Raw genomic sequence first — 25486 nt, forward strand, 5'->3', positions numbered from 1 at the left:
ATTTCATTTTATTATGATAATATGAATTAAGAAATAAAACAAAACGCATCTGCTACTACCGCTACTATTCTAACTACTGATCTAGAAATTCAGTTTTATTCAATCTTTCTGAAGACTAGTAAAACAAAAACAAACATCAAAATACACATCTAATTCAACAACTGCCCGTCAATCTAAACCTTTCTAACCCTATCCATCCAGCTGCAGTCGCAAAAACTCCTCCACGAACGATTCCTCCCCAAAGTCCAACCCCTGTTCGGCTGTTTCGAGCATCAGCTCCTCAACCAGCTGATCGGATATCCGCGAAACCGTCTGCCAGGGTCGTTCGAAATTGTCATTCACGTAGACCGCATTTTGGGACATCCGGCGTACGGCTTGGATGCGATCGCGGCACACTTGCTTTTTCAATTGCGCGTACAGCTCCTGGCGCCGTTGCTTGCGTTGTCGATTGGCAACCTCCGTGGCGAGATCAAGGTGGGATTGAACTACCGGAAGATTTTGCCCGATCGGACCGGCCTGTGGTAGGGTGATCTGCTCGTCCGGCGGCGACACTATCTCGAGGTATTGCAAATTGTGTGAGTAGTTGACTTTTTGCTGGTGCGGAAGATTGTGGGTGGTTCTGGGGAGAAAAAGAGAGGAAAAATCAGATCGATTTGTTGTAAATAACGAAAATAGTTTTGTATTGTTTTGTATTGTTTACGACTTTCTGAATGAAAATAACAGGGTGGCAACGAATAAATGATACACCCATTTTTTTCATAAAACTCAAACCGACTTTTAGGTTTGTTCCAGTACACGGAAGTCACTCCCTGTTGCTCCGGAGCAAAAAATTTTTGCTCCTTTTCACTCCGATTTGCTAACAGAAGATGAAAAAGAAAAGAAGATAATACAGGAACGATTTTCTCCCTGTTTTGTTCCGGAGTACTTCCAGTTTCTCCTGGTACTGGAACAAACCTTTTATTTGCTTTATACTGAACGCGCAATAACACAGCAAAGCATGTCAAATCTACTAATATTGCTGTCATTTTTTCTGTACACAACAGGATTGCTACGATTGGCGAGGCATTATTATATTATACAGCGTATCACTATATACACACTCAGTCATATCAAGTGAGTAGGGCAGACGAACAATCGCTAGTGCAACGGAGCGCTCAGTCGTTAGGACAGTCGGGAAAATCAATATTGTCATCTCTCTATTTTCTGCGTATAAAGCGTTTAATACAAAGTGTGTATCTAATAGTGATTGTGTTATTTCTCGTGTTCATATCACAAGGTTGTGGTGAGAGTATTCTGAGTGAGTTTTAACTTCATTTTCGTATCCTGGTAGGTTGAGCCGTACGCGTACAGTAGAGATGGGCGGGTACAGGTATTTTTACCCGATACCCGACCCGTACCCGTAGGAATCGGGGCGGGTTCGGGTTTTGTTATCACCGGGTACGGGTCGGGTCGGGTACATTCAAAAAATATTTATTCCGGGTACGGGTCGGGTTGGGTTTTTACGAAATATTTCGCATTTACCCGTATAAATATTTTTGAGTGTTTGGGTGACCTTTTCCCGTCAACATCAAAAAGTGATAACTTATCCACGTAGAAAAATATTAAAACAAGCGTTAAATTCCCATTTTGACATACAGTCGTCCTATAGGTCAGCGTGTATTGAATGAACGGGACTATCCATAGATTTTGAACTGGAAGTTCATAATCTAAATTTTGCTGTACCCTTAAACGGGGAAACAATGCTTTTTGTGAAGTTCCTCGAGCATTTTTTTTTATTAATGTTGTAAATTTCCTTCATCTTACCAACATTCAGAAAGAAAAACAAGTGTATGGGATGTATGTTCCTATCGACCTGTTTAAGGAAAATAGTCTAAATTAACACCAAACATAAAAATGTAGATTTTTTATGGTTTTATTGACAAAAACGTTTAGCGTTACTACAAAATTCCCTGGGCTTGGGTGATGAGCCTAATGGGCCTAATGCTTGGCCGATAAGAGTGGGAGATCCGAGCGAGTGCTGGTTCATTGATCTCTGAATCTCATGACTAATAATCATTCGATCGAGTGTTTTGGCGGACGGCTGATATGGATGTTTCTACTTTCAAATGGGGAACATACTGGTTCGTTTGTTCGAGGACTCATTTGATCTTGAGCATAGTGATCGAGTTATTCGATTCGGATCAATGGACTGTCATCTATAAGAGATGATCAGACTGAAGGTGTGTGTGTTTTTATCTCTTAAATCGCTCTGTCGCTCTGGCTCGTGAAGATGGCGAGTAACACTCGTCTATAACGAATCAGATTCGCTATGGATGGAACCATCTCTTAAACATACTGTTCAGCCACTAGTTAATGCTCAACTAGATCAATTTAATAAACTGAAACACGTAGTTTTTGAAGAAATCCAATCCACGTGAACCACATCGCCAAACACCTAAAAGTAGTTTAGATGCATGTAATATCTATTTCTTTATCGCTCTCGCAGGTTGATGAGATTGACAATATTGTAAACATCATCAAGCCACAATAGATTCAATAGAGTTATCTAAATATAAGGACCTGCGCTCTTTTTAGTTTCTATTTGCACCAAGTTCTACTACTACAGGTTAATTAGTTCTCAAGTTAATAATCCACCAATCATTATGACTACTCAGGATTTTATTTATATAAGAAATCCGCTTCAAGATGTTGATTACAATACGCCTCGATAGTGGTGTATCGAGGGGGCCGGGAGGGCTGATATGAGCCTTTTTTCTGTTCCATACCTTTCCTCTATTTACCCTCTCATAACCGACAATCAACCAGTAACAAATAGATAATTGAGAAAGGATGTGCTATGTGTGGTGGTTGACTATTCAAGTATTGGTAGAGTTTGAAGTACTAATGTATGTCTTTCATGTGATGATCATGAATTCAGCTGTGTCTTGTACCTATCTAATCTATTACGTCTCTCATATGTTGTCCTTTATTTCTTCTTTTCGAGTCTTATACTGCCATTCTACACCCGCCTTCAGCTGGGTCAGCAAAGATGGTGATAGCGAACGTCTTAACACTCACACATTCTCAAACGCGGTCTCGAGCGGGAACCTATAAAAATGCCCTCGCGCACGCGATTACGAATCGATCACTTCCGGAAGTCTATCCTTCAAAATCGAATTTATACACGCGAAGTCACATACACGCGAGCACACGCGACAAACACGTCAACATACCAACGCTTAAGTCCTTCGCGATCATCTACGTACACCTATGCCCGCGATCGCGTAAACTTGATAACACTGCGGCAATAGTGTGAACGTTTTAGTACTTACGAAGTTACAAACGCGGCCTCAAACGCGAACCCGCTAACGCGCGCGATCATTAATCGGTCACGTCCGGAAATCTTTAGCCTTCATTCTAGCAATTTAGGTCCATACATTCAGTTGGACCAATCAAAAAAAAAAAATAAAGCTCATATCCACTAGACCACGCGTTCTACGACGACATGATTGAGAACTCTTATGATATGGAAGAACCCACTTTCTTCTGGAATCTGAACCGTACACAAAAAATTAAGTATCAGATTCACGGTCCGCGCGCGGTCATTCTAGAACACACGCGAATATGCGAAATGAAATAGAATTTATACGGGCGAAGTTACATACACGTTAGCACACCCGACATACAAACGCACACGTGATCGAACACGTTAACGTACAAATGCTTGAGCCATTCGCGATGATACACGCGATCGCGAGTCCCTACGCCCGCACATACCTGTACCGTACAATGAATATCACATTCAGAATCACGGCCCGCTACAATTGGCCTAATGCAGTGTTTTAGTGGGCGACATTGCCTGTCTCGTCCGCAAATTGTAGTATGTGATTCTGACGGGGAGCCCTTCCGAGAACCTAGCTCTATAGCTCCAGTAGGACAACTCTCGAAAAAAAAAGTTTAGCGTTACTACAAAATTTATTGATACACAAGATTATTCCGATTAATCAAAAATTATCAGATAAATTGTACCCTTTTAAATTGTAAGATCACTTAATAAATTACAAAACAATCATGGATAGAAAGTGGGCGTGTTTAGAATGAAATTGATTTTTGTTTAGATGTTTTTGGAAGAATTTATCTTATCGAAAATTTACTGAAAGAAGCCCATATAAACTGAAATATACCCTGATTTTAAGGCAAAATAGTTTCGTAAAAAATGTCCTCGCATCTCACTAACTACACCGTGATTTGTGACAGCTTCTATGTAAAATGTTGTTGCCGAGAGGAATCTGGAACTGTGCCATTTCTGGTTTCGTTCACATGTAAAGATTTATGCCGAAAGATAAGCATTTCTGAACTCAATAAATTGATAGTCATTTTCAATGCAAAATCGTATACTGAATCCAGAATCCAAAAAGTCCAAAAATTTTACCGTAGAACAGTTTTCGACTTAGAGTGAAGAAATGAATTTCATCTTTAAAATAAAATGTAAGTTTGGTAAAGTACAAATATCTACGGTTAAAGTGCATCGACATAGAATATTATTATGTTAAAGTTAGGGTAATTGGATGTATTTTTGGTTGTCCGAGCATTCTGTTTTAATGCGACTAATAGCTCTGACCGTTTTTGCGAGTTTGTTGAACTTTTTCTTATTTTTTCCTCGTTCCTCTAGAAAAATGAGTGCTTGGTCAAAATTTTGAGCAAGATAAAGCAATTTTAAAAAATTATTTTTGAGGGAAACTGAAAGCTTGCTAACATCCAATGAAAATAAACACTTGTTTGTTTGAATCAGATGAAAATTGCGAAAGTTCTTTTTTTTTGTAAAATAGAAATTTTTTGAGTTTCTCAATTTATTGAACAGTCTCGAACTTTTCTAGGGCTCATAAAATATGAAGCGCTCAAAACTCTGTTACAAAAATGAATTTTGAGAGATTTTGAGCTGTGGTAATATTCAACAATAACAATAATTTTAGGCTCATTGAAGTGATAAGTGAACACTGAGAAACAAAAATATGCATAGTTAGCATACTTTCTTTTCCCGTTTATTTTCTTCTGTTGTGATTTTTATACATTTTCATGCATATCTTGATCGGATTCAGCACACAAATCTACATCGAAAATGGAGGTGATATATTGAAGTTCAGAATTTTATTATTATTTTGTTTACTAGTGTAATAATAGGAGATCCTTGGCCTAGTTCGCGGAAGGCGAAAGTTGGCGGAGTTTCTTTTTCTTTGTTTGAATTCAGCTCATGACACTGTCTCTTATTTTTTACCTCAAATTATACAAAATATGTTTTCATATATTGTATTTCATTTTGTTCTGTAAAATTAATGGATAACAGTTTTCGAACGTAATAAGCGACATTTTTTTAAAAATAAAATACCGCTATGTAGCCTTGGGCTCGCCTACTCCTTCGAATCAAGTAGATTAAATTAATTGACTGAAAATCGGGATCGGGTCGGGCACGGTTTTTAATTTTTTTTTAATGCGGGTGCGGGTCGGGTTTGGGTCGGGTTCGGGTCGGGTACGGGTCGGGTTCGGATTCTTTTTCATGCCCGGGTACGGGTCGGGTTCGGGTTTTGCATTTTTATAAAATCCGGGTACGGGTCGGGTTCGGGTAAGCTTACAAAAATAATATTCGGGTTCGGGTCGGGTCCGGGTACGAAAAATCTCATACCCGCCCATCTCTAGCGTACAGGTCTGGTCTGAGAAGGAATTCCTCTAGCCTGTTCGCCATTCTCCTACCATTCTATTCTCATAAATTCACCATAATAAGGCAGGATAATCGCATGAATAATCGCTAAAATCAGTCCATTTTTTTAAAGCGCAAATGAATCCTGTTCAAATATTTTGCTTTTGCATTTGATCGAATGTAGTGCACCTGTTTTGGAATCTGCATACGTTTCCCGGAGTTAAATCGAAAGTTTGATAAGCTGCCGCTACTTAGTCGTATCTCTGCGTGTACCGACGATTTTAAATTCGCTATAGATCTGTACGAATCGAGTCACTATCAGCTATTCTCCGAGTTCCCAATCGATATAGTGACTATCGAACTCGAGAGGCCCATTTCGTTGAAGGTTTAGCACGGCTAAGACCTTTGCAGCATCTTCGATAGGGTGACCATATCAAGAGAGTATAAAAACAAGACAGTTCGAAGGGGACTACCTCCATTCATCACCTCCCCGGTCAAACCATTCGGAATTTGATTCGGAATCCTGAATGGAGTCATTATGGATTCCAAATCAAATGCAACAACCGATTCTGAGTCGGAACCGGTTGTTGCATTTGATTTGGAATCCATAATGACTCCATTCAGAAATCCGAACCGGTTCCGGAATGAGTTTAACTGGGTCATAATCGATTTGCTTTTCGGCAGCCAAAAGGTTCTAGGTTCTGGCAGGCAGAGCTTCATTACGTTGCGTTGTGACTATGATTTTGGCGGATTGCACACTGACTTTATCATGTTTGACTGCTGATTATCTAATAAGAGTTGCTTAGGAAGTGGTAAGTAGGGATTCATACCAATCCGACCCACATTAAAACCTCTACAGCATGATAGCTATCATTGCCGGCCGCCCCCATCTCCATCATTCACGGGGAAGGAAAAGGGATAATGTCGTTCTCGATTAAGAACCTAAAACTAACCCAGGTTAGTTGCTTCAAACAAAAGTTTTTAATGAAACTGAGTTGGGTTCTCGCAAAACAGCGGTGGTGTGAGCGAACCCGAAATATATTTCAGGTTAGTACCCAACCCGGTTTTCAGTTCAGTGGCGCATAACCTAGGTTCGAAACTGGGTTCAAACAAATGGTTTGACGGCAGTTAGGTCCAAAACTGAGTTAGTTTCTGCCTCAAGCGAAAACGACATAACACAGTTTCGGATCTAACTGCTGTCAAACCGTTTCTTTGAAGCCAGTTTCGAACTTAAGTTACGCGCCACTGAACTTAAAACCGAGTAGGGTTCTAACCCGAAAAATATTTCGGGTTCGCTCACACCACCGCTGTTTTGCGAGAACCCAACTCAGTTGCAATAAAAACGTTTGTTTGAAGCAACTAACCTGGGTTAGTTTCTAGGTTCTCAATCGAAAACGACTTAAGTTGCAATTGTGTAACGCAGACAAAAAAGCACGAATATTTTTGCTCTTTATCGGCGATGAAGTTTGGTAAACGGATTGATTGGATATTTTTAACGCTTTATTTCTAACTTTATCAGTACATATTGTCAATCTCAAGATGATTTAGCAGTATGTCAGATTATGGAAAATACTCGAGTGTGAACGAAACAAAAATTACCATCAAAAAATGTGCCAATAATGTTCAAATATTACCCTAAGTAAGATATCACTGGACATTTCCTGCTGAATTTGTGTGTTTTGATCCAAGTGCAGAGTGTTGAAACCACGATACACAAGAACCAAAATAAATCAGACACCAGATGTAGCGTTCGTGATGCAAACAGTGAATAATGTTCGGAATAATGGTACGAAGCAAAAAATATCATCCTGAGACTTCGATTGAACAAGTCATTTCCTGCCTTGGCGAACGAAATCAAGCCGATCAGTCATCAATTTGAAATGCCATTTCCTTACAACGTGATGTTGTATTTACCGATCGAAGCGAATGCGGAGGTTCCCAAGATTTTAAGCAGTGCAATTCTATCATCACATTGCCCGCGTTTCATTTTTTCTCCCACGACATATACGACATTAGGTTAGCAGAAAAATAGTGATCAACCTATTAATAAATAACATTTCTAGCAGTCAGCCTGTGACCAGTGAGAACGACAAACTTCAATGAATTCGTTGCAAATTTGTCAATACTAAGCACATTCACCCATTAATTACAGTCGAAAATACCTCCTTGGAAGTAAGCCTTGACGACAAACATCGTTTTTCACGCCGCGCGCCGCATCGTCTCTCGCGCGGGGGACACATGATTGATCTTAGAAAATACATATACCTACACGGAGAAACTCGTAGATAAATAATAAAGAGATTTTCTTGTCCGCAGAATCTATTAGTGCGACAAGGTGGGTTGCACGTTTATTTTATTTATCTATTTGTAACTAAAATCGCTAATGAAGAAAAACCTTAGTTCAACAAGAATTCTGTTGCGAAAGTTGGACCTTCTGTTAGAATAACCACAGATAACAGACGTTTAGGCTCGATTTGAATCGTGTGTAAATACCCGCTACTGAAATTCCGAATAAATAAGACGCCTGAAACACGTTTGGCAAACGTTTGTAGATGTCGCAGTGATCGATACAATGCAGTTAGAGTGCAGCTGTCAAACATGTGTAGCAAACCGTTGCGCAGATGGCAATAGTGAAACACGGATTTCCAACGTTTATCAATTTGAAAGTTTACACAGGTTTTTGAAGAAATTTTGTTCTAGCCTAAACGTCTGTTATCTGTGGAATAACCAAGCAGCAGATTCACACTAAGAAGAAAAGCAATAAAAAGATGTTATATCATGAAGTAAGATCACTACACAGAAATGTAAAAATGAAGTGTAAATAAAGGTACATTTAACTTACTAAACACCTGCTGTAATGACCCTTTTTAAAAGTAATCGAGGCTACTGGACAGGAGTAGTTTATTTATTTGATAAACTTGAAGTGAACAAACGTTTTAAATTGAAGAAAAAATTAGATAACCCTACTTTATTTAGGAGACAATTTGCGTCTCCTAGAAGTATTTGGTCATGTTGGAAGAAGCACAATGAAAAGCCATCAAAATGCCGTCAATTTTGTCCAATCGAAATGTATTGGATCGTAATGAATCCAGAACTCACAGAAAAACCAAGGAAACAGTTAGGAATATAGAAATAATATGATTGAGAGAAAATTAATGGATCTTATGGATGACGTGAAGCGAAAGTGTCGTAATTCGTGAATTGTGTCAAACAACCTCCAATAATTATATTTATATACCGGGGTTCGGCACTCAAAGTGTAACCAATTAAAAATTAAATTTCTATTTGAAATACTATTTTTATTTAGTTTAAAGTACAGAATGTGTGAAAATAGTCAAAAATTCAGAAAAAAAAACGCTTTTACTCAAATTAAGTCATATTTTTTGTGTATCGGATTCTCCTCTTCGTACACATAACTTATGTGTAGGGTAAACGACTGATCTAGACTGATGTCCTGGTTAGCACAGAAGTTCTTTTTTACTAACGAGGACCAAATTAAACCGAAACTGTTTGTGGCAACTCAAATTAAGTCATATTTTTTTGTGTTTCGTTATGTTTTATGCATAAATACAGGGGTTTACGCCAATCAAGATTCTGCATTATTTTTCCACATTAGCGTGTAAGCCAATATTTCCATCGGTTGTTATTGAATTTTGTGTCGATCGGAATTCCGGTTCCGGAGTTACGGATCGAAAAGTGCGGACGAATAACAATTTTCCATATAAACTGGTATCACTATAGACGAATGTCGAGCCAACTCGAACAAATGTTGGCAGCACCCTCTCAGATTTTAATGAAACTTTCTGTACATTAGAACTTTGTTACAAAAAGCCACTTTGCATACTTTGTTTTTCCAAAATTGATCTAGACTGTCTTTTGAAAAGGGCCAAACTTTTTTTTACCAATTTTTTTCAAATGGCTATAGTCTAAAATGACAAATCCTACAAAAAATGTCGTAGGAGTGATTTTCACAAAATTAGTCTATTTTTTGAATAAAAATATTGAAAAAATTTTCACCGACTCCCACACTGAAAAAATCGATTTTAAAAATATAAAGTCGAATTACAAAAAAACCCATTTTTGATTTGGATGAAATTTTGTTGCAAGACAGGTTATTATGTTCCCTACCTACCGTCAAAAATTCAAGTTGGACACTTTCAAGAAAAAATGTTATACATTTTCCCAGATGATAGTTGCCTGATACATGCAAAAAGTATCAGTAACGAATTTGGTATGAATATATAATAAACTTGAATGAAGACTGGAAGACTGGACGATTGGAAGACTAAAAGACTGGAAGACAAGAAGACTTGAAGACTGCAGTTTATTTGTTCCTCTCAAAACTGATAAATTTTATGAAACAATTGACAAACTTTTCTAAAATTTATTTTATGTCTGATGGAGCAGCAGCACAGTACAAAAATAAGAAAAAACTTTGTAGATTCCAGCCAAAGTACGAGTTAAGCGCAGAATGGCATTTTGTTGCAGCATCCCATGGAAAAGAACCCTGTGTTGCTAATAGGGGCACTCTCAAGCGAATGGCAAAAAGAGCCAGTCTTGCTCGCGACTATGGAAATACCATAACAACTCCCCGAGAGGTATAAAACTGGGCAGTTGAACAAACTGATAAAAATATCACAAAATTGATTTTCTGCTACATATTCACTGAACAGTACAACAAAATGTCAGAAGAACTCTAAAAGCTGTATAATAACGCCAAAACAATATCTGGAACTCAAAAATTCCACAGTTTTGTGCCTGTGTTTTGGGCAAAGTAGAGACGAAAAGGTATTCTAATTCAGAAGATGAACCAAAAATATTTTTGTTGTATAGAAATAATGCTATTTTGTATGAAGAATGTATGCATGAAAATAGTTTTAAGTCAAATGTAATATATAAAAATAAATAAAAAATTATGTAAAATTCAATACATAATGTTGTGGTGGTTATTTCTTTCTTTGCTTCTTCCTCAGCACTAAAAATGAAATTAAAAAAGTAATAATGGAATAATTGTTTAACGATATAAACTCTTTGCTTGATTAAGGGGTTACATACCTTTTAGTGATAAAAATGCCAAGAAAGTTTGAATTTACGTAAAAGAATAAAGCAATGATTTCATTACATAAAACTTACAATATTTTGGTAGTACATTTTTCAGTAAAATAAACAAGCATAAGTTTATAAAAATAAATTGATAATTGGCGGAGCTATGGCTTTTTCCCCGAAACCCTTGTAGTCCAATTTTAAACCATTAAAATTCTGCCATTTCACGATAAATTTTCGAAATTTTTACACATATCGCTCAAAAATACTTCTAAGAACAGATTCCAATGAATAAACCCATAGATTATCGATATAATGGCATTAAAAATTTAAATAATGTATAACATAGTCAAAATACTACGTATTTGCACACAGAAGGTAGCGCTTCCCAAGCCCGGCACGACAGATTTGTGTACCTAGCGCGCTACGCTTCTATGAATGACGTCATCACCGACTATTTAAGAAACAGATTCGGTCGGACAAGCTCAGTTGCCTGTGGAACGGCGAGCAGACAACTGCGCTGCGTGCTTCTACAGCCAGTGTAGCAGACTGATAAGTCCATGTACACTGGCTGTGGAAGTACGCCACGTAGCACAGTGGGACGAGCCCGGACTTATGTCCATATATGAATGTTATGCGATATTTTCGCAAGTATTTTTCTCCTATCCGCTGGGCCACCAGAGACAATTTTGCGAGATTTTAAGTGATTTGAGCGTAAAATGAATTTTTGGTAGCTTTTTAAAGAGCGTAATTCAAGTGTTTTTTGCATATTTTGACCATAGGAACTACATCCGGTTATTTTCGTTTGTCAAAGAAATGGTTGATTTTATGCATTATATTGCTTCACCAAAATTATCGGTGTGATAAAATTACATCATAAAATCGCCAGAAATAAGTCACTAGTTACTTTTGTTAGTGTTTAGTTAACAGTTTGTCATGATTTTGTATTGAATTCAAACTTCAAATGCGATAACAACAACGACGCCCGTGAATGCTCGCGATCACACTATACTCATTCGAAAGCCTTTAAGTTTCTCTTTCAAATGAGTATATGCTAGTTTTGCGAAAACTTGCGATAAGCACTCAAAATTAAAAAAAAAACTGAATGGAGACGCATGGTTATTAGTTATATTGAATTTGAATAATCACTTTATAGCTAGAATAATTACATGAATACATGCACAACTTTCAAATAGCATTGAGAGCATGATCTACAAGGATTTTACTAGTGATCAGGACTAAGGAGCCGAGTGGGAAGTATGTTTTTCTAGATGGTAGAGGTATTAAGACTGATTGAAAATCAGCAAATATTTTCAACCATCTGAAATAGGGTATAAAATGTTTCTGGAATTATTTCTTGCCAACTTGCGCAATAACTGTCAAATAGAGTGAACACAGTTGAGTTCTAGTCATTTGGTGAGACAATTTTGATCTGAATTTGCATACCACTAATATAGCTTAAGGGTATGCGATATTATCCAAATAACATAAGACCATTTTTAAATGAACCATATACACGAAAAAGGGTTTTGGATTTATTCTCATTTATGATATGAAATAAGCAATCTAAGTAACTTAAAACACCCTTACGAAAAAATCGTTAATAATCTTGTTGATTAGTGAATGTAATTAAACATTCCACTAAGATGCTCAAAATGTTTGTTTTGAAAATGATAGAAAATTCAGCTTTCATATCAAGTAACCCACTAACGAAATAAATATTCCAAAATTAGTCGAAAACATATTATTTGATTCGTAAAAACAAAATAGTCATTTCTGAAGTCCCATTATGAGTTGTCAATTAATTCATTTCAATATGGAAAATAAATTCCAAAATTACTATTGAAAAAAATCATTATAAAAGACAGTATATTTGAGCCACTCTAATAAGTAGTAAAGCTAATTTCTATTTTTATAATTAAAATAGAAATTTAGCGCACAAACTTTTTTTAAAAGAATTTTTTATCTTCACTACAAAATAATTCTTTGAGCCACCCTAACGTACAATGAATTTTTTTTTACATGTGTTAATATCAAAAACGATTTAGTACACGAAAATTAATATACACAAATTTTAAGAACGACTTCGAAAAAAAATATTTTGAGGCACCCTAATGAATTGTAAACGCTTATTTTTGAAATGTTTTAATATCAAAAACGAATTCAGCGTACCAAAATCGCATAAAATCGTCCTATTTAAACCGATACGGCAAAGTTTGGACTTTAGTCCATCTTTTGTTCTAAGTCGTCCCACTGTGCGTAGTGCCGTTCAACAGGCGAGTGAACTTGTCTGATAAGGCATTGTGCTGTGCTCGTTTCAAGCACACATTATATGTACCGGTGGGGAGGGGGGGGGGGCAATGGGGAAACATTGATCTTATTTTTTTTTTAAAAATTCGAATAACTAGCTTCAAATCAAATAGATGTAATTGTTGCATTTTTAAACCAAGTACTGCTACCCATAGATTGAAAATGTTCAAATTGTTGGGATATAGCTGTAACATTCGATGTTGATACTTAAACTGTACGAAAGAAATATATTTGATTTATTATTAATGTACTAAGAAATAAAATATTTCACATTGAGTAGTGTAGTCCTACGTCTAAAGTTCGTACAACCCCATAGGGTTGTCCCTTGTAGTTTTTTATTTAAGAGATTTGCGGTGATCACTATTGGAGACCAGCAGATCATCTAAAATCCCAAAACTCAAAAAATCCCATTAGTGTTCCATTAGTATAGTACCTTAACGATTAGTTGAATAAATAATTTATTCCTGCATTCGAGAACGTTTTTAATAAAAATTGTATTAAAAAATTCTTATCCATGAAACAAAAGTTTATGAATAAAAACGGAATCTTTCAAGTACGAGAATAATCAAGAAGAATGATCAATTAAAAAAAATTAAGAAAATTGATTGAGTAGTTTTTCGGCAATCGTGATTACGGAAAACCCATTTTAGTAAAACGAGATAATCGAGTTTAAAATTTCAAATTACCACTGCTCTTGGTAGACGAAGCGTGTTTGGAAGCGCTGTAACTTTCGATCTATTTCTCGGATCTTTCAGATAAAGCAATAAAAAAATTGCGATTTCATGAAAAATGAAAAAGTAGTTCACCACTTAATAAAAATATCCTTAGTTGCTAAATTAGACAACATCATCTCACAAACTAAGTTCAGTTTTCGATAAAAATGCCCTGAAGAAAAAAATTCAGTTTGGACAAGGAAAAGTTTTTTTCAAATAACTTTTTTTCCTTAAAAGTGCTCAACTTGAATTTTTGACGGTAGGTAGGGAACATTATTATCTATCTTGCAACAAAATTTCATCCAAATCAAAAATGGTTTTTTTATAAATCGATTTTAAATTTTTAAAATCGATTTTTTAGTATAGGAGTCAATGAAGATTTTTTTTCAATATTTTTATTAGAAAGTTTGACTAACTTTGTGAAAATCACTCCTATAACATTTTTTGTAGCATTCGTCATTTTAGACTATAGCCATTTGAAAAAAATTGGTAAAAAAAGTTTGGCCCTTTTCAAAAGACAGTCTAGATCATTTTTGGAAAAAAACAAAATATGCAAAGTGGCTTTTTGTGACCAAGTCTTCATGTACAAAAAGTTTCATTAGAATCTGAGAGGGTGCTGCCAACTCTGAATACGATTTGGCGCGAAATTCGTCCCATTAATCTCAATCCGCGTCAGCACCCCTGCTCACAAAGTTGAGATCGATGGTGTGGATACCAATTGGGATTGGGTGATCTATTCAAGCATAGGATTGGCTGCTTCATGAACCTCTTCCTCAACTGAGAAGATTTTTAAAACAAATGACACTAGACGGGGTAAAAGTGTGTTGACATACATGTAAGCTCATATCTGTTGACCTTTGGTAGGAGCGCTTTGCGTTTAAGCACGTCTTCTTCGACAAGGATTATGTGCCTGTTTGGCTCTTTGTACCGCGCGTCGTTCATTGCAGTTTTGCACTAAATATAAGCAAATGGGCCATGGCAGAAATTGACCTTGGTGTCTAAATAGAATCACGAGGCTCTGGCTCTTGCATTGGGAATGCTAAAAAGTGTGCATATTGTGGGAAGAGTCTACATGATCCATTACCATGTCTTGCGTACAAACAGCACCCAAGGAATCTAAAGCGTTCCCTTAAAAGGCGCTTTTCTACAGAAATACTAAAGAGAACTACGTCACTCGCCATGACAAATCATTGTGCTCTATTGGCTCAGGAAGAGTGTCACTTTTACTCCTCCTAAAGGTTTAATTTTTCCGCTTGAGAGACTGCCAAATATAACAACTGGAAGAGGAAGCTCTGATAAAAAAAAGCCAAAGCAAACAGCTCCCGATCTTACAAAAATTGGAGATCATATCTAGAGAAAATTTTCAATGGGACGTAAGTGACATTGAAAGTCTCTCTTTGTTTACTTTCTGTTTCGTTTATTACAACGTCATTACAACACTTTGCACTAATTTTCCAGTACCGTAAACCGGGGTGACTTTGATCATCGGGGTGACTGATCACTCGAAACTTTTTTCGTAGATCGCTTATTAAACCAGATTAGTCTACCGAATCATTTTAATTTGAAATGATTTTTACTCTAAACTTATAAAATACTGATTTGTTATACTTTTTGAGCATATTGTTCAGTTTTTGGGTACAAAAACTACAAAAAACCGGAATTTGACTTTACCTGATTTTTACGTCTATTTTTTATAAAACAAATTAATCTCAGATTTGAGCAAGAGTAATAAATTACAAGCGAGTTTTTATTTTCCTTTGCGTTGGGATATGCTAAATTTAGTTTTAAGAGTTTGTTTATTTTTAATACATTTTCTGTGAAACTAGTTGGCAATTATTTCAAATTATTTTAAGCTAAAATTCGCAACATTTTATTTATTGTTCAATATTCCAACGTGTTAAAATGGATGAAACTTTTTGTACATTGATAAAACACTGCAACAAAGCAATTCTAGCAGTTTTAAAGGTTTTGAGAATCTTTTATTCTAGTTGGACACAAATTATACGAATTTTGGTTACTCGAATTTTACAGTACATTGAAATACTTTGTATAATACTAATTAACAATGAGTATCTTTCCAGAATTAGATTAAACAAACATTTGAATGAAAAACATTGACATCAATAACTTTTTTTTTTTTTTTTTTTTTTTTTTTTTATTTCAATTATAGAGGTTTTAACCTTAAGGTCATTCGCCTCTTCGGGTTAGAAAAATCTCTTAGGAAAAATTTCTAACCCTATGTACGGGGTCGGGACTCGAACCCAGGTGCGCTGCGTACAAGGCAATCGATTTACCAATACGCTACGCCCACCCCCACATCAATAACTTAATGTAGGTGAACATGCAGGTTATCAAAGTCACCCCGGACTACGAAAACGGACTTCAACTTGAAATCATTTTTGAAAAAAAACCTGCAAGAGGACAATTTTAGGTAAAACCATCCAATCTTGTTCTCCATACATCAGTACATGGTTCAAAAATATTAAACTTGAAAAAAAATGTGTTGCGTCTAAAAATATGTAATGATTACTTCAAAAAGTGATCAATGTCACCCTGGTTTACGGTACATATCGAAAGCCGACGGTTTTTACTAGAATATTATGCAAAGAGTAGAGTAGTAAATGTTGAAATGCCCTAGTAATGAACAGAAGAGAAAGACCCCAAAGAGAATCTCTCATTGTTACTTACGTCCTATTGAAAATTTTCTCTAGAAATAAGCAGTTCAAAGCATTTTAGGAACCCAAAAATCTTATGAGACATTTTAACCAGAGATTCAACTTAGTGTAGGACTAATTGGACTACGGTTGGGCACAACTTTTTGGCGACACTCCTTCCGGCAGCGAGGAGACTTCAATTCACACAGAACGGTATGCCTATGACCATATATCTACCCCAATTGTGTTCGTATTCAACTTAAAAAAAGAGCCTAAAGTTTGCAATAATGTTGGTTTGAAGTCTTTGCCGATGAAATTTTAGTGCCGTGCAATTAGCGCACGTTCGTTTTTGCCTTTCTCATACAAAGAAAGGCTATGCAATCACTGTAAAAATCGACTTTTTAACCGAGGCCCGGAGGGCCGAGTATCATACACCATTCGATTCAGTTCGTCGAGATCGGCAAATGTCTGTGTGTATGTATGTGTGTGTATGTGTGTGTGTCATTTAAACTCACGCAATTTTCTCAAAGATGGCTGAACCGATTTTCGCAAACTTAGTTTCATCTGAAAGGTATAACGCTCCCATAAGCTGCTATTGAATTTTTAGTTGATCCGACTTCCGGTTCCGGAGTTACGGGTTGAAGAGTGCGGTCACACAGCAAATTCCCATATAAACTGGTACCACCATGATGTTAAAATGATGTAAAACATATTAAAATTGATGTAACATTACTCTAGTTTGCGGGTCTGGATCACTAATGATCAATCAAAGCAGCTTTGACCACATTGGTCACCTATGACAGTTCATGACGCCCCCGGGGAACCCGCCAAGTTCCTAAGCTAATACCACACTCATTCCCCAACGAATTCTCTACCGATTTTTACAAACTTGATTTCAAATGAAAGATACAGTAATGCCATTGACTGCTGCTGAATTTCATTCGGTTCTGACTCTTGCTTCCGGAGTTACAGGGGTGTTAGTAAGGAATTTCCCATATAAATCGGTACAATCGTAATACCTCAGAGGCTAAAAACTATTGAAATGGTCACCAAATTACTTCTAATCGCAGATCTAGATCACTGATTGCCAATCAAACATTCTTTGAATATATTGTCCACTATCGACGATTCCGGAAGTTCGGAATTCCGGGCATATTCCACAATTAAAGTCACATCGGTTCATCGGTGATGAATGAACCGATTTTCTCAAACCAAGTCTCAAATGGAAGGTAAAATATGCAGTTGAGTATTGCGTCGCCGCCACTCCCCCCCCCCCCCCCGCCTTGCTCTTACACCTCCCTCCTTCGTCACTCCCCTTCCCTTGGACCACCCTCACGCCCGCATTTCCTTCATCCACCCCGTATACCGAAATAAGATGAAGGATTTCTGACTCATCCTCCACTCCCACTCTACTAACCCCCCATTCCCTCCACTTTCAAACCCATTCCACCAACATTTCAAAATATAATCACATGAAGATAACATTGCACAGTGGTCCGAATCCAGAATTTAGGATGACAAAAACATTTGTGACTAAACTACTGGCTCTAGAGATTTCATGTCTTCGGAACAAATAATCTGTGTCAATTGAGGCATCTTTTGAGGTGGGTGACATTAGGGTGGTCCTTATTGTTTGTACGATCTGAAAATTATTTTCGAAATAAGAAGAGATAGAACAATGAAGTGTTCCGTAAAATTTTAGTACAACCTTTTTCAAGCAACTTTGCTGAGGACGTCATATTTGTAACTTTAATGGTTTTAGTTTTACAGCTATTAAAATGTTGTGTGATAGGGTATCCCTAACAAAATCAGTTTTTTCGTTATAACTTTTTAAATAATTTTTTTTCGTCAATAGCGTCTTCACAAAACTTTTAGAGCTTATTGAGGCAAATATTATTTACCTAGAAATATATGAGATAGCGCATTTAGTTCAAAAGTTATGAGCTATTTTAGCAAAAAAACACAACCTTTTCAAATATTGATATCTTAAAATGGAGTAAGTGAAATGGATTTCTTCTTTTTGCATTCGAAAGACCACAATTGATAGTATGTTTTATGAAAAAATCTCAGAGGTCATTTTTGTTTAACTCATTTTATTTTAGTTTGAATATTGAGAATATTACTACTATTTGTAGCATTAAAAGTAAAACGGTCAGTGTAACCTAGCAACTATTTTTAAAATAAGACCAGATAGAACAAAACCTCAAATAAAACTGCCCGAGTGTGACAAAGGGTCCACTGAGTTGTTGTTTCTAATGTAGTCGTGTATCAATCCATCTGAACAGCGGAGAACGTAGTGTGATGTTTGGCTAGCCATCCTAGTCACACATATTTCAATTTACAGTATCAACTTTGTTAGCTATTTTCGGAAAATTTATGAATAAGAGAAATGAAAGATGTTAAAATCGAAAAACAGATAGGTATTCTAAAGTTATTCATTCGTAAACTTAGAACGGAAAGCTAGAGCTAGGCAGGATCATATGGGCATGATCGAAAGGAAATGTTAAGAATCGGTGGTCGATGACGACGTTTTGGGAAGGAAACACCAAAGTGGCGTGTTGGAAAGACGAGCCTTCGAATTAATGAGCCATTACCCAGTTCCAGCAATTCCAATGATGGCAACGCGACAAGAAAAGTTTTTGCTGAATGGAGTTTGTGAGATCACGGGTTTGAATGCAGATTTATTGGAACGATTGCGTATTATTCTCGCCGTTATCAATAGCAAAGCAAAAATAAACGCCCAAGTTTTTGCAGGCTATTTGGAAGCAACGAGCATGATTTACGATCACGAGTACGGTTGGATCCTCTATCTCCATCTCCATAAACTTTTGGTACTTGGTTCGTCTATCGTCAAGCATGCTTTTCTTCCTGTTGGTAGCGTATGTTCAATGTTGATGTCCGAATCTTTTTCAAAAACAAAAATATCAAAAAACCAACACAATACTCTTGTTCAACATTAATTTTTACGTAAGAAACAACTCACTTGATGTTTTTTACGTTGATTAAATGTAATGTACTGAGGAAGAAAGACAATTCGTTTCCGCAGAACAACACGCGAAAACATAAACGACATCGTAACTAATACAGCTGTTCACGGCAACAGCCGAAATGATAGTCGTCAACGATGCTCTCTACCGTGTATCTAATTCACGCAACAGGAGCTACCTCTGCAATAACATTGCAAAGATACTGCCCTATACTTATTGTACACCCGTACCTGTTTGACCCCATTCTACTCTATGTATTTCTATGGGTTTCTCGAAACTTGCGGATAGACTTATTCCTCGTTTCTAAAGCCATTTCACTGAGGCATTAGAAACGAGGAATAAGTCTATCGGCAAGTTTCGAGAAAACCATTCAACAAAATTTAGCAGCGTTGCCAATATTGAAGATGTATTAAAAAAAATTGCTGCTTACTTCGGACCCTATGATCTTGTTGAAAAATAGGTCAAATAATGTTCCAGATTTCTAGATCTTCCGGATGCTACCCGGATCTTGATTACTCGTGCCAAATTAACAGCATGCATGGGCCTTTCGCCGCACTTAAGCAGGGTGCTGGGAAGGTTTTCCGATTCCCAAATGGATTCTACCACTGAGAACTGACATACAAGTAAAGTTTTCAACTTGTGTAAGAAATAAAACTGTCGCTTTGAAATGACAACAGCAAGTAGCAACTTGCCACTGGCCGGCGCTGCGATCAGCCAGCAATCGCTATACGGGGCTTGTATGCAAACTTGGATACAATGGTGATTCACGCATGCGAACCTGTATGCGATGGTGATTTTCAACGTATTTTCATTTAAATGTTTACACAGGTTTTTCGGGAAAGTTTGTTCCAGCTTATATGTCTGTTCTCTGTGATTCTACTAAGGCTGTGACTAAAATAATAATTCAGTGGACTCTTCGCCACATTATGACGTAGTGCTGGAAAGGTTTTCCGCGGCTCAGGCGGAACGAAATAAATCGGAAACAACTCAGCGGGCTCTTCGCCACACTCGAGAGGTTTTATTTGAGATGTTGTTTATCTATATGATCTTATTTTAAAAATAGTTGCTAGGTTACACTGACCGTTTTACTTTTAATGCTACAAATAGTAGTAATATTCTCAATATTCAAACTAAAATAAAATGAGTTAAACAAAAATGACCTCTGAGATTTTTTCATAAAACATACTATCAATTGTGGTCTTTCGAATGCAAAAAGAAGAAATCAATTTCACTTGCTCCATTTTAAGATATCAACATTTGAAAAGGTTGTGTTTTTTTGCTAAAAATGCTCATAACTTTTGAACTAAATGAGCTATCTCAAATATGTCTAGGTAAATAATATTCGCCTCAATAAACTCTAAAAGTTTTTTGAAGACACCTTTGACGGAAAAAAATTATTTAAAAAGTTATAACGAAAAAGCTGATTTTGTTAGGGATACCCTATCACACAACATTTTAATAGCTGTCAAATTAAAACTATTAAAGTTACAAATATGACGTCCTCAGCAAAGTTGCTTGAAAAAGGTTGTACTACAATTTTGCGGAACACTTCATTGTTCTATCTCTTCTTATTTCGAAAATAATTTTCAGATCGTACAAACAATAAGGACCACCCTAATAGCACCCATCTCAAAAGATGCCCCAATTGACACAGATTATTTGTTCCGAAGACATGAAATCTCTAGAGCCAGTAGTTTAGTCACAAATGTTTTTGTCATCCTAAATTCTGGATTCGGACCACTGTGCATTGAACTCATGCTGATTAAGCTAATTAAATATTATTCTTTTGCCTTTTTCATATAGAAAGGTTATGCAATTGCTCCAAAAACCGACTTTCTAACCGAGACCCGGAGGACCGAGTCTCATATAACATTCGACTCAGTTCACCGATATCGCAAAATATCTGTGTGTATGTATGTGTGTATGTATGGATGTATGTATGTATGTGTGTGTATGTGCGGATTTGTTAACAAAATGTACACATCGGTTTCTCGGAGATGGCTGAACCGAATTTTACAAACTAAGATTCAAATGAAAGGTATACTATTCCCATAGGTTGCTATTGAATATCATTTTCAACCGACATCTTGTCTCGGATTACGAGTTGAATAGTATGGTTACAAAACAAAATTTGTTGATTTGTCCACATCGGTTTCTCGGAATTTTCTGAACCGATTTTGACAATCTTGATTTTAAATGAAAGGTCCATCAGCTGCTGTTGAATTTTGTGTGGATCCGAGTTCTGGTTCCTGAATTACAGGGTGATACGTACGATCACGCAGCAAATCCCGATTCTAACGAATTCTGCGATGAATGTAAAAAGTTGAATTTTTTTCCAAAATGTAAACACAACTGTTGAATTTGTAGATCTAGGTCACCAACAGTCATTCAAAGTCTCTTTGGCCACACTGGCCACCATCGACGGATCCGGAAGCATCCATATTCAGAATAACGGTTATATTGGTTTCTCAAAAATGGCTAGATCGATTTGATCATCTTAGTCTCAAATGAAAGGTGTTGCGTCCCCGGAAACTGATATTAAATTCCATCTCCATCCGACTTCCGGCTCTGGAGTTACGGGTTATGGAGTGCGATCACATAGAAAACTCCGATTAAAACGGATACCGCGCTGAATGCAAAAAAGTGCTCTTATATATACTTACCAAGTGTAATAAGAATGAAAGACATTTCCATAATGTTATATTGTACGAACCAGCTATTAAATCATGGTTTGGAGAAATGAGAAAGGCACAATTGCACCTCTAGGTGGATTAAAACAGGTTTTTTTTTCTTTTACTCACTTTACAATAGATAGATTAATTGTGAATAAATCTGAATGGGATTGACCGGGTCGTAAAACGGTCTTTTGGCGTCTCAGCGTAATGAGACCTATAATCCTGTTACGTAGACTAACAATGTTTTAATTAATGATAACGGTACTGGATTTGATTCCGTGTACAAAGAACGACGACAAACGTTAGAATTGTACACATTTTTCCACTTTCCGTCAGGATCAGCACAGCTGCTGATAGTAAACTAAAAATTTTCTTTTCGTTAACTACTGTGAACGGTGCTTTGCCAAAAACGGATTATTCGGAAGTGCACCTCAAAGTGCAATTTGACAGGTGGATTTTACGCCCTACTCCTAAATTAGTCCAAAAATGTTTTTCCTTTTATTGTTTATTCGCCGTAACCGCTTTTGCAATAAAAACGGACAAAATATTGTTTATCCACGGGCACTCGAAGAATCAAACGATCCGCACCTGCCGGCGAGTGTTGACAAATGAGCTATACAATTTGAACAACCGCCAACATCTGAATGCCATGAACCATTACTTCACGATTTCACCCACATGCACGGTCAATTAAAACAAGTGAGAGCCGTTCACCTGTGCGAAACAATTTAATTGGCTGTTTGTAACCGGGACTTACTCCCATGCATAGTACATAGACAGGATCGACGAAATCCATTTGTTAATGGCGTTCGATGTCGTGCGGATGTTTACCTACCATCAGAGACCACACCACGCTAGCCTAGCTAGAAGGTGTTTGATCGATGTATGTAATCTCAAATGAGGTGTCAGAATGGTGCATGCTCAATCTAAGCTCGTACACGAATGGTGTCCGCTTTATCGTCCTTGCAAATCAGCACATTTCTATTCCAATTAGAACGACGACATTGAAATTGCCCTGCCGGACGAATCGTTCTCTCTTGAAGATCCTAACTCGTGCACCCAAAACTGGAGTCTATTGGTACACTCAAAATTATAGTAAAACGCCGTTTAAATAACACGTTGTTAGCAACAACTAGTTAGTCTGACTAATTCTACGTAGAAAAATTTATATTCAATTTGAAGTTAATTTATGTGTAATTTTGTGGAAATAAGTACTTGGCAAAAATAGTAATGTTGTTGTATTTTACGACTAAAACTGTAAGGAAATTCAGCTTACTGATTCAGTTAATAATCCAACTGAGACAGGCTGTGTACAGAAAATATTGCGAAGCAAATTTAATTTTTTTTTGAATAGAAATTTGCGCCAAACATAAAAATAATATTTTAAGTGTCATAAGCCCCAACGATTTAGTTGAAATCCAATTTATCAACAACGATAACAAATTGGCTAAATAACAAACGATGTTCTTTCACCAGCCTGCAGTAAATCGCTTTTCGTCGACATGCACACGCCTTAGCTATCGCAAATTGTTAGCCCGAGCAGCAACCTACGCGCAAGCACCTGTCGTTAAAACAACACCGCAGCAGAATGTCAGAGCGAAAAAAACCCAACCGACTTACCCATGTTTCCGGTCCTCGAGTAAGCACTGTCGTACATTCGATGCTTCAACCGCATCCTTGCTCCTGAACCTGGTCGAGGCCGCTATGAAATGTGCCTGCGAGCTGGTTTCCTCGTTAAACCGATTTCCACCACTAATCTCCAAATCAACGCCCTTCTGGACTATTTTCCCCAACACCTTGCCGGAATCGCTCCCCCGACTGTCGCCCACGCAATTGATGATGGCAGCGGCGAATCTTTTCGCCCGATTCGAATTCATTCCTTCGGCATCGTCCCCACTGGCACCACCGTTCGCTGCGTGAGAAATTCCTCCCGGTTCCTGCTCCTGGGGCTGTTGTTGTTGTTGTTTGTGGTGCACCAGCATGTTGGATGGAGGTGGTGGCGGTGGCGGCAGCGTCGGCGTCGGCGATTCAACGGAAAAACGCTTTTCCACACATTTGGACCGATCAGTTGCACCCGTGACTCCGGTTGCTTCGGACGATTCTTCTGCGGTGGTTTTGGTGGTGGATTTGTGATTGCTTCTGGCACTTGCATGCTGGAAATATATAGTGACGTGTAGTGAGAGATTTTTCCGGTTGAAAAAGGAGATTTTGAATAATTTTTCAAAATGGTACGTATTTCAAGGCGGATAGTTAATAATTATCTAGTTAGTCATTAATTTATATGTTTATTGTAGCAAGGATAGAAAGCCTTTATATTCGTGGACATTACAAAAGTGTTGTAGCTAAACCTAATACAGTAAATTTTAATATGCATTAACCGAAATTTTTCCAATAATAGTGTTTTGTGTCTGTCCGAATTAGATAGCTGCTAAGCCAGTGATTGTTTATTTAACAATGAGTCAGTGAATAATAACAACCAGTTAGAGTGTTACCTTCGAATGTTTAAAATATCAATCCGTCTATTATTTATGATAATTGAGTGATTTCACGTTTTTCAACTAAATTATATTTATAAATTACCAACAGTGAAAATATTAAGTTAATTTTTTTCTGAAAACGATTATTTATTGGCTGTATTAAGAATACATCATTGAAATAGTTTGACCTCTAATTTGAACATTTGTGATGTCTATCAATGGATATTTATGTGAAATTCATGTTTTTACCAGGGCCGTCGTAAGGCCACTCGAGACCCCTGGGCAATATTGAACGAAGGGGCCCGTATAGTTGAACAGAAGTAAACAGATTAAGAGCATCATTCGATGAATATGATTAAGCGTTCCATCACAGAGAAGAAATCGGCATATCAGGCCATTAGGATTTTTTGTTCGGGAGGGGCTTAAAATTTATTGCATAAATGTATTAATTTTGATGATTTGAGATAGTCAAAACTAAGACAGTAGACACTAAAAACCCTAAAAATATGTTATCGGTTACAAAAAAGGCTATAGTGCACGGACGAATTGAATTTGATTATTATTATAAATTTACAAGTTACAATTAACTCTAGTTACAAAAATGAATATTCAAGACTTCAAAGTATTTATGGGTACTTCAAAATTCTAGACGTTTAGGTGGAGAAGACGCTAAATTGGAATCGGTAGAAAAACACATAAAAAACCCGACTCACGAAACTTTACACGCTTTCGCTAATCAAATCGGGTTCCGCAGCGAAGGAGGACGAAACCAACATTAAGGTTGTCTCCATGGATAGGAATAATCAGTGTGAGTGTCCGATCAAAGTGGATGTCGAAATTTGCTTTAAATCTTCTGATCAGGCAGGCGATTTGTAGATGTGGAAAATAGGTTTCTGTTCCTATTTTCATGATCCGACACCTTGCTACTATTACCAGCTCTGTGACTTCGCCTG

At 37.0% G+C, this 25486-nt stretch overlaps 2 protein-coding genes across 2 annotated transcripts in view; one reads left to right on the plus strand and one right to left on the minus strand.

Moving 5' to 3' along the window:
• Positions 1-24217, minus strand: LOC131684236 (uncharacterized). Its single transcript, XM_058966931.1, has 2 exons — positions 23677-24217; positions 1-619 (listed from the first exon to the last, which is right to left on the minus strand). The coding sequence occupies exons 1-2, from the start codon at positions 24036-24038 to the stop codon at positions 190-192; spliced, it is 792 nt and encodes a 263-aa protein (XP_058822914.1). The 5' UTR covers positions 24039-24217; the 3' UTR covers positions 1-189.
• The window catches only part of LOC131684245 (paxillin), a 24885-nt gene continuing 23539 nt past the window's right edge, over positions 24141-25486 (plus strand). Inside the window, exon 1 of the mRNA XM_058966942.1 lies at positions 24141-24284. Within this exon, the coding sequence (XP_058822925.1) occupies positions 24282-24284 (3 nt within the window). The 5' untranslated portion in view covers positions 24141-24281. The remainder of the gene's footprint in view (positions 24285-25486) is intronic.

The sequence above is a fragment of the Topomyia yanbarensis genome, chromosome 1 (genome assembly GCF_030247195.1).
Source record: "Topomyia yanbarensis strain Yona2022 chromosome 1, ASM3024719v1, whole genome shotgun sequence".
NCBI lineage: Eukaryota > Metazoa > Arthropoda > Insecta > Diptera > Culicidae > Topomyia > Topomyia yanbarensis.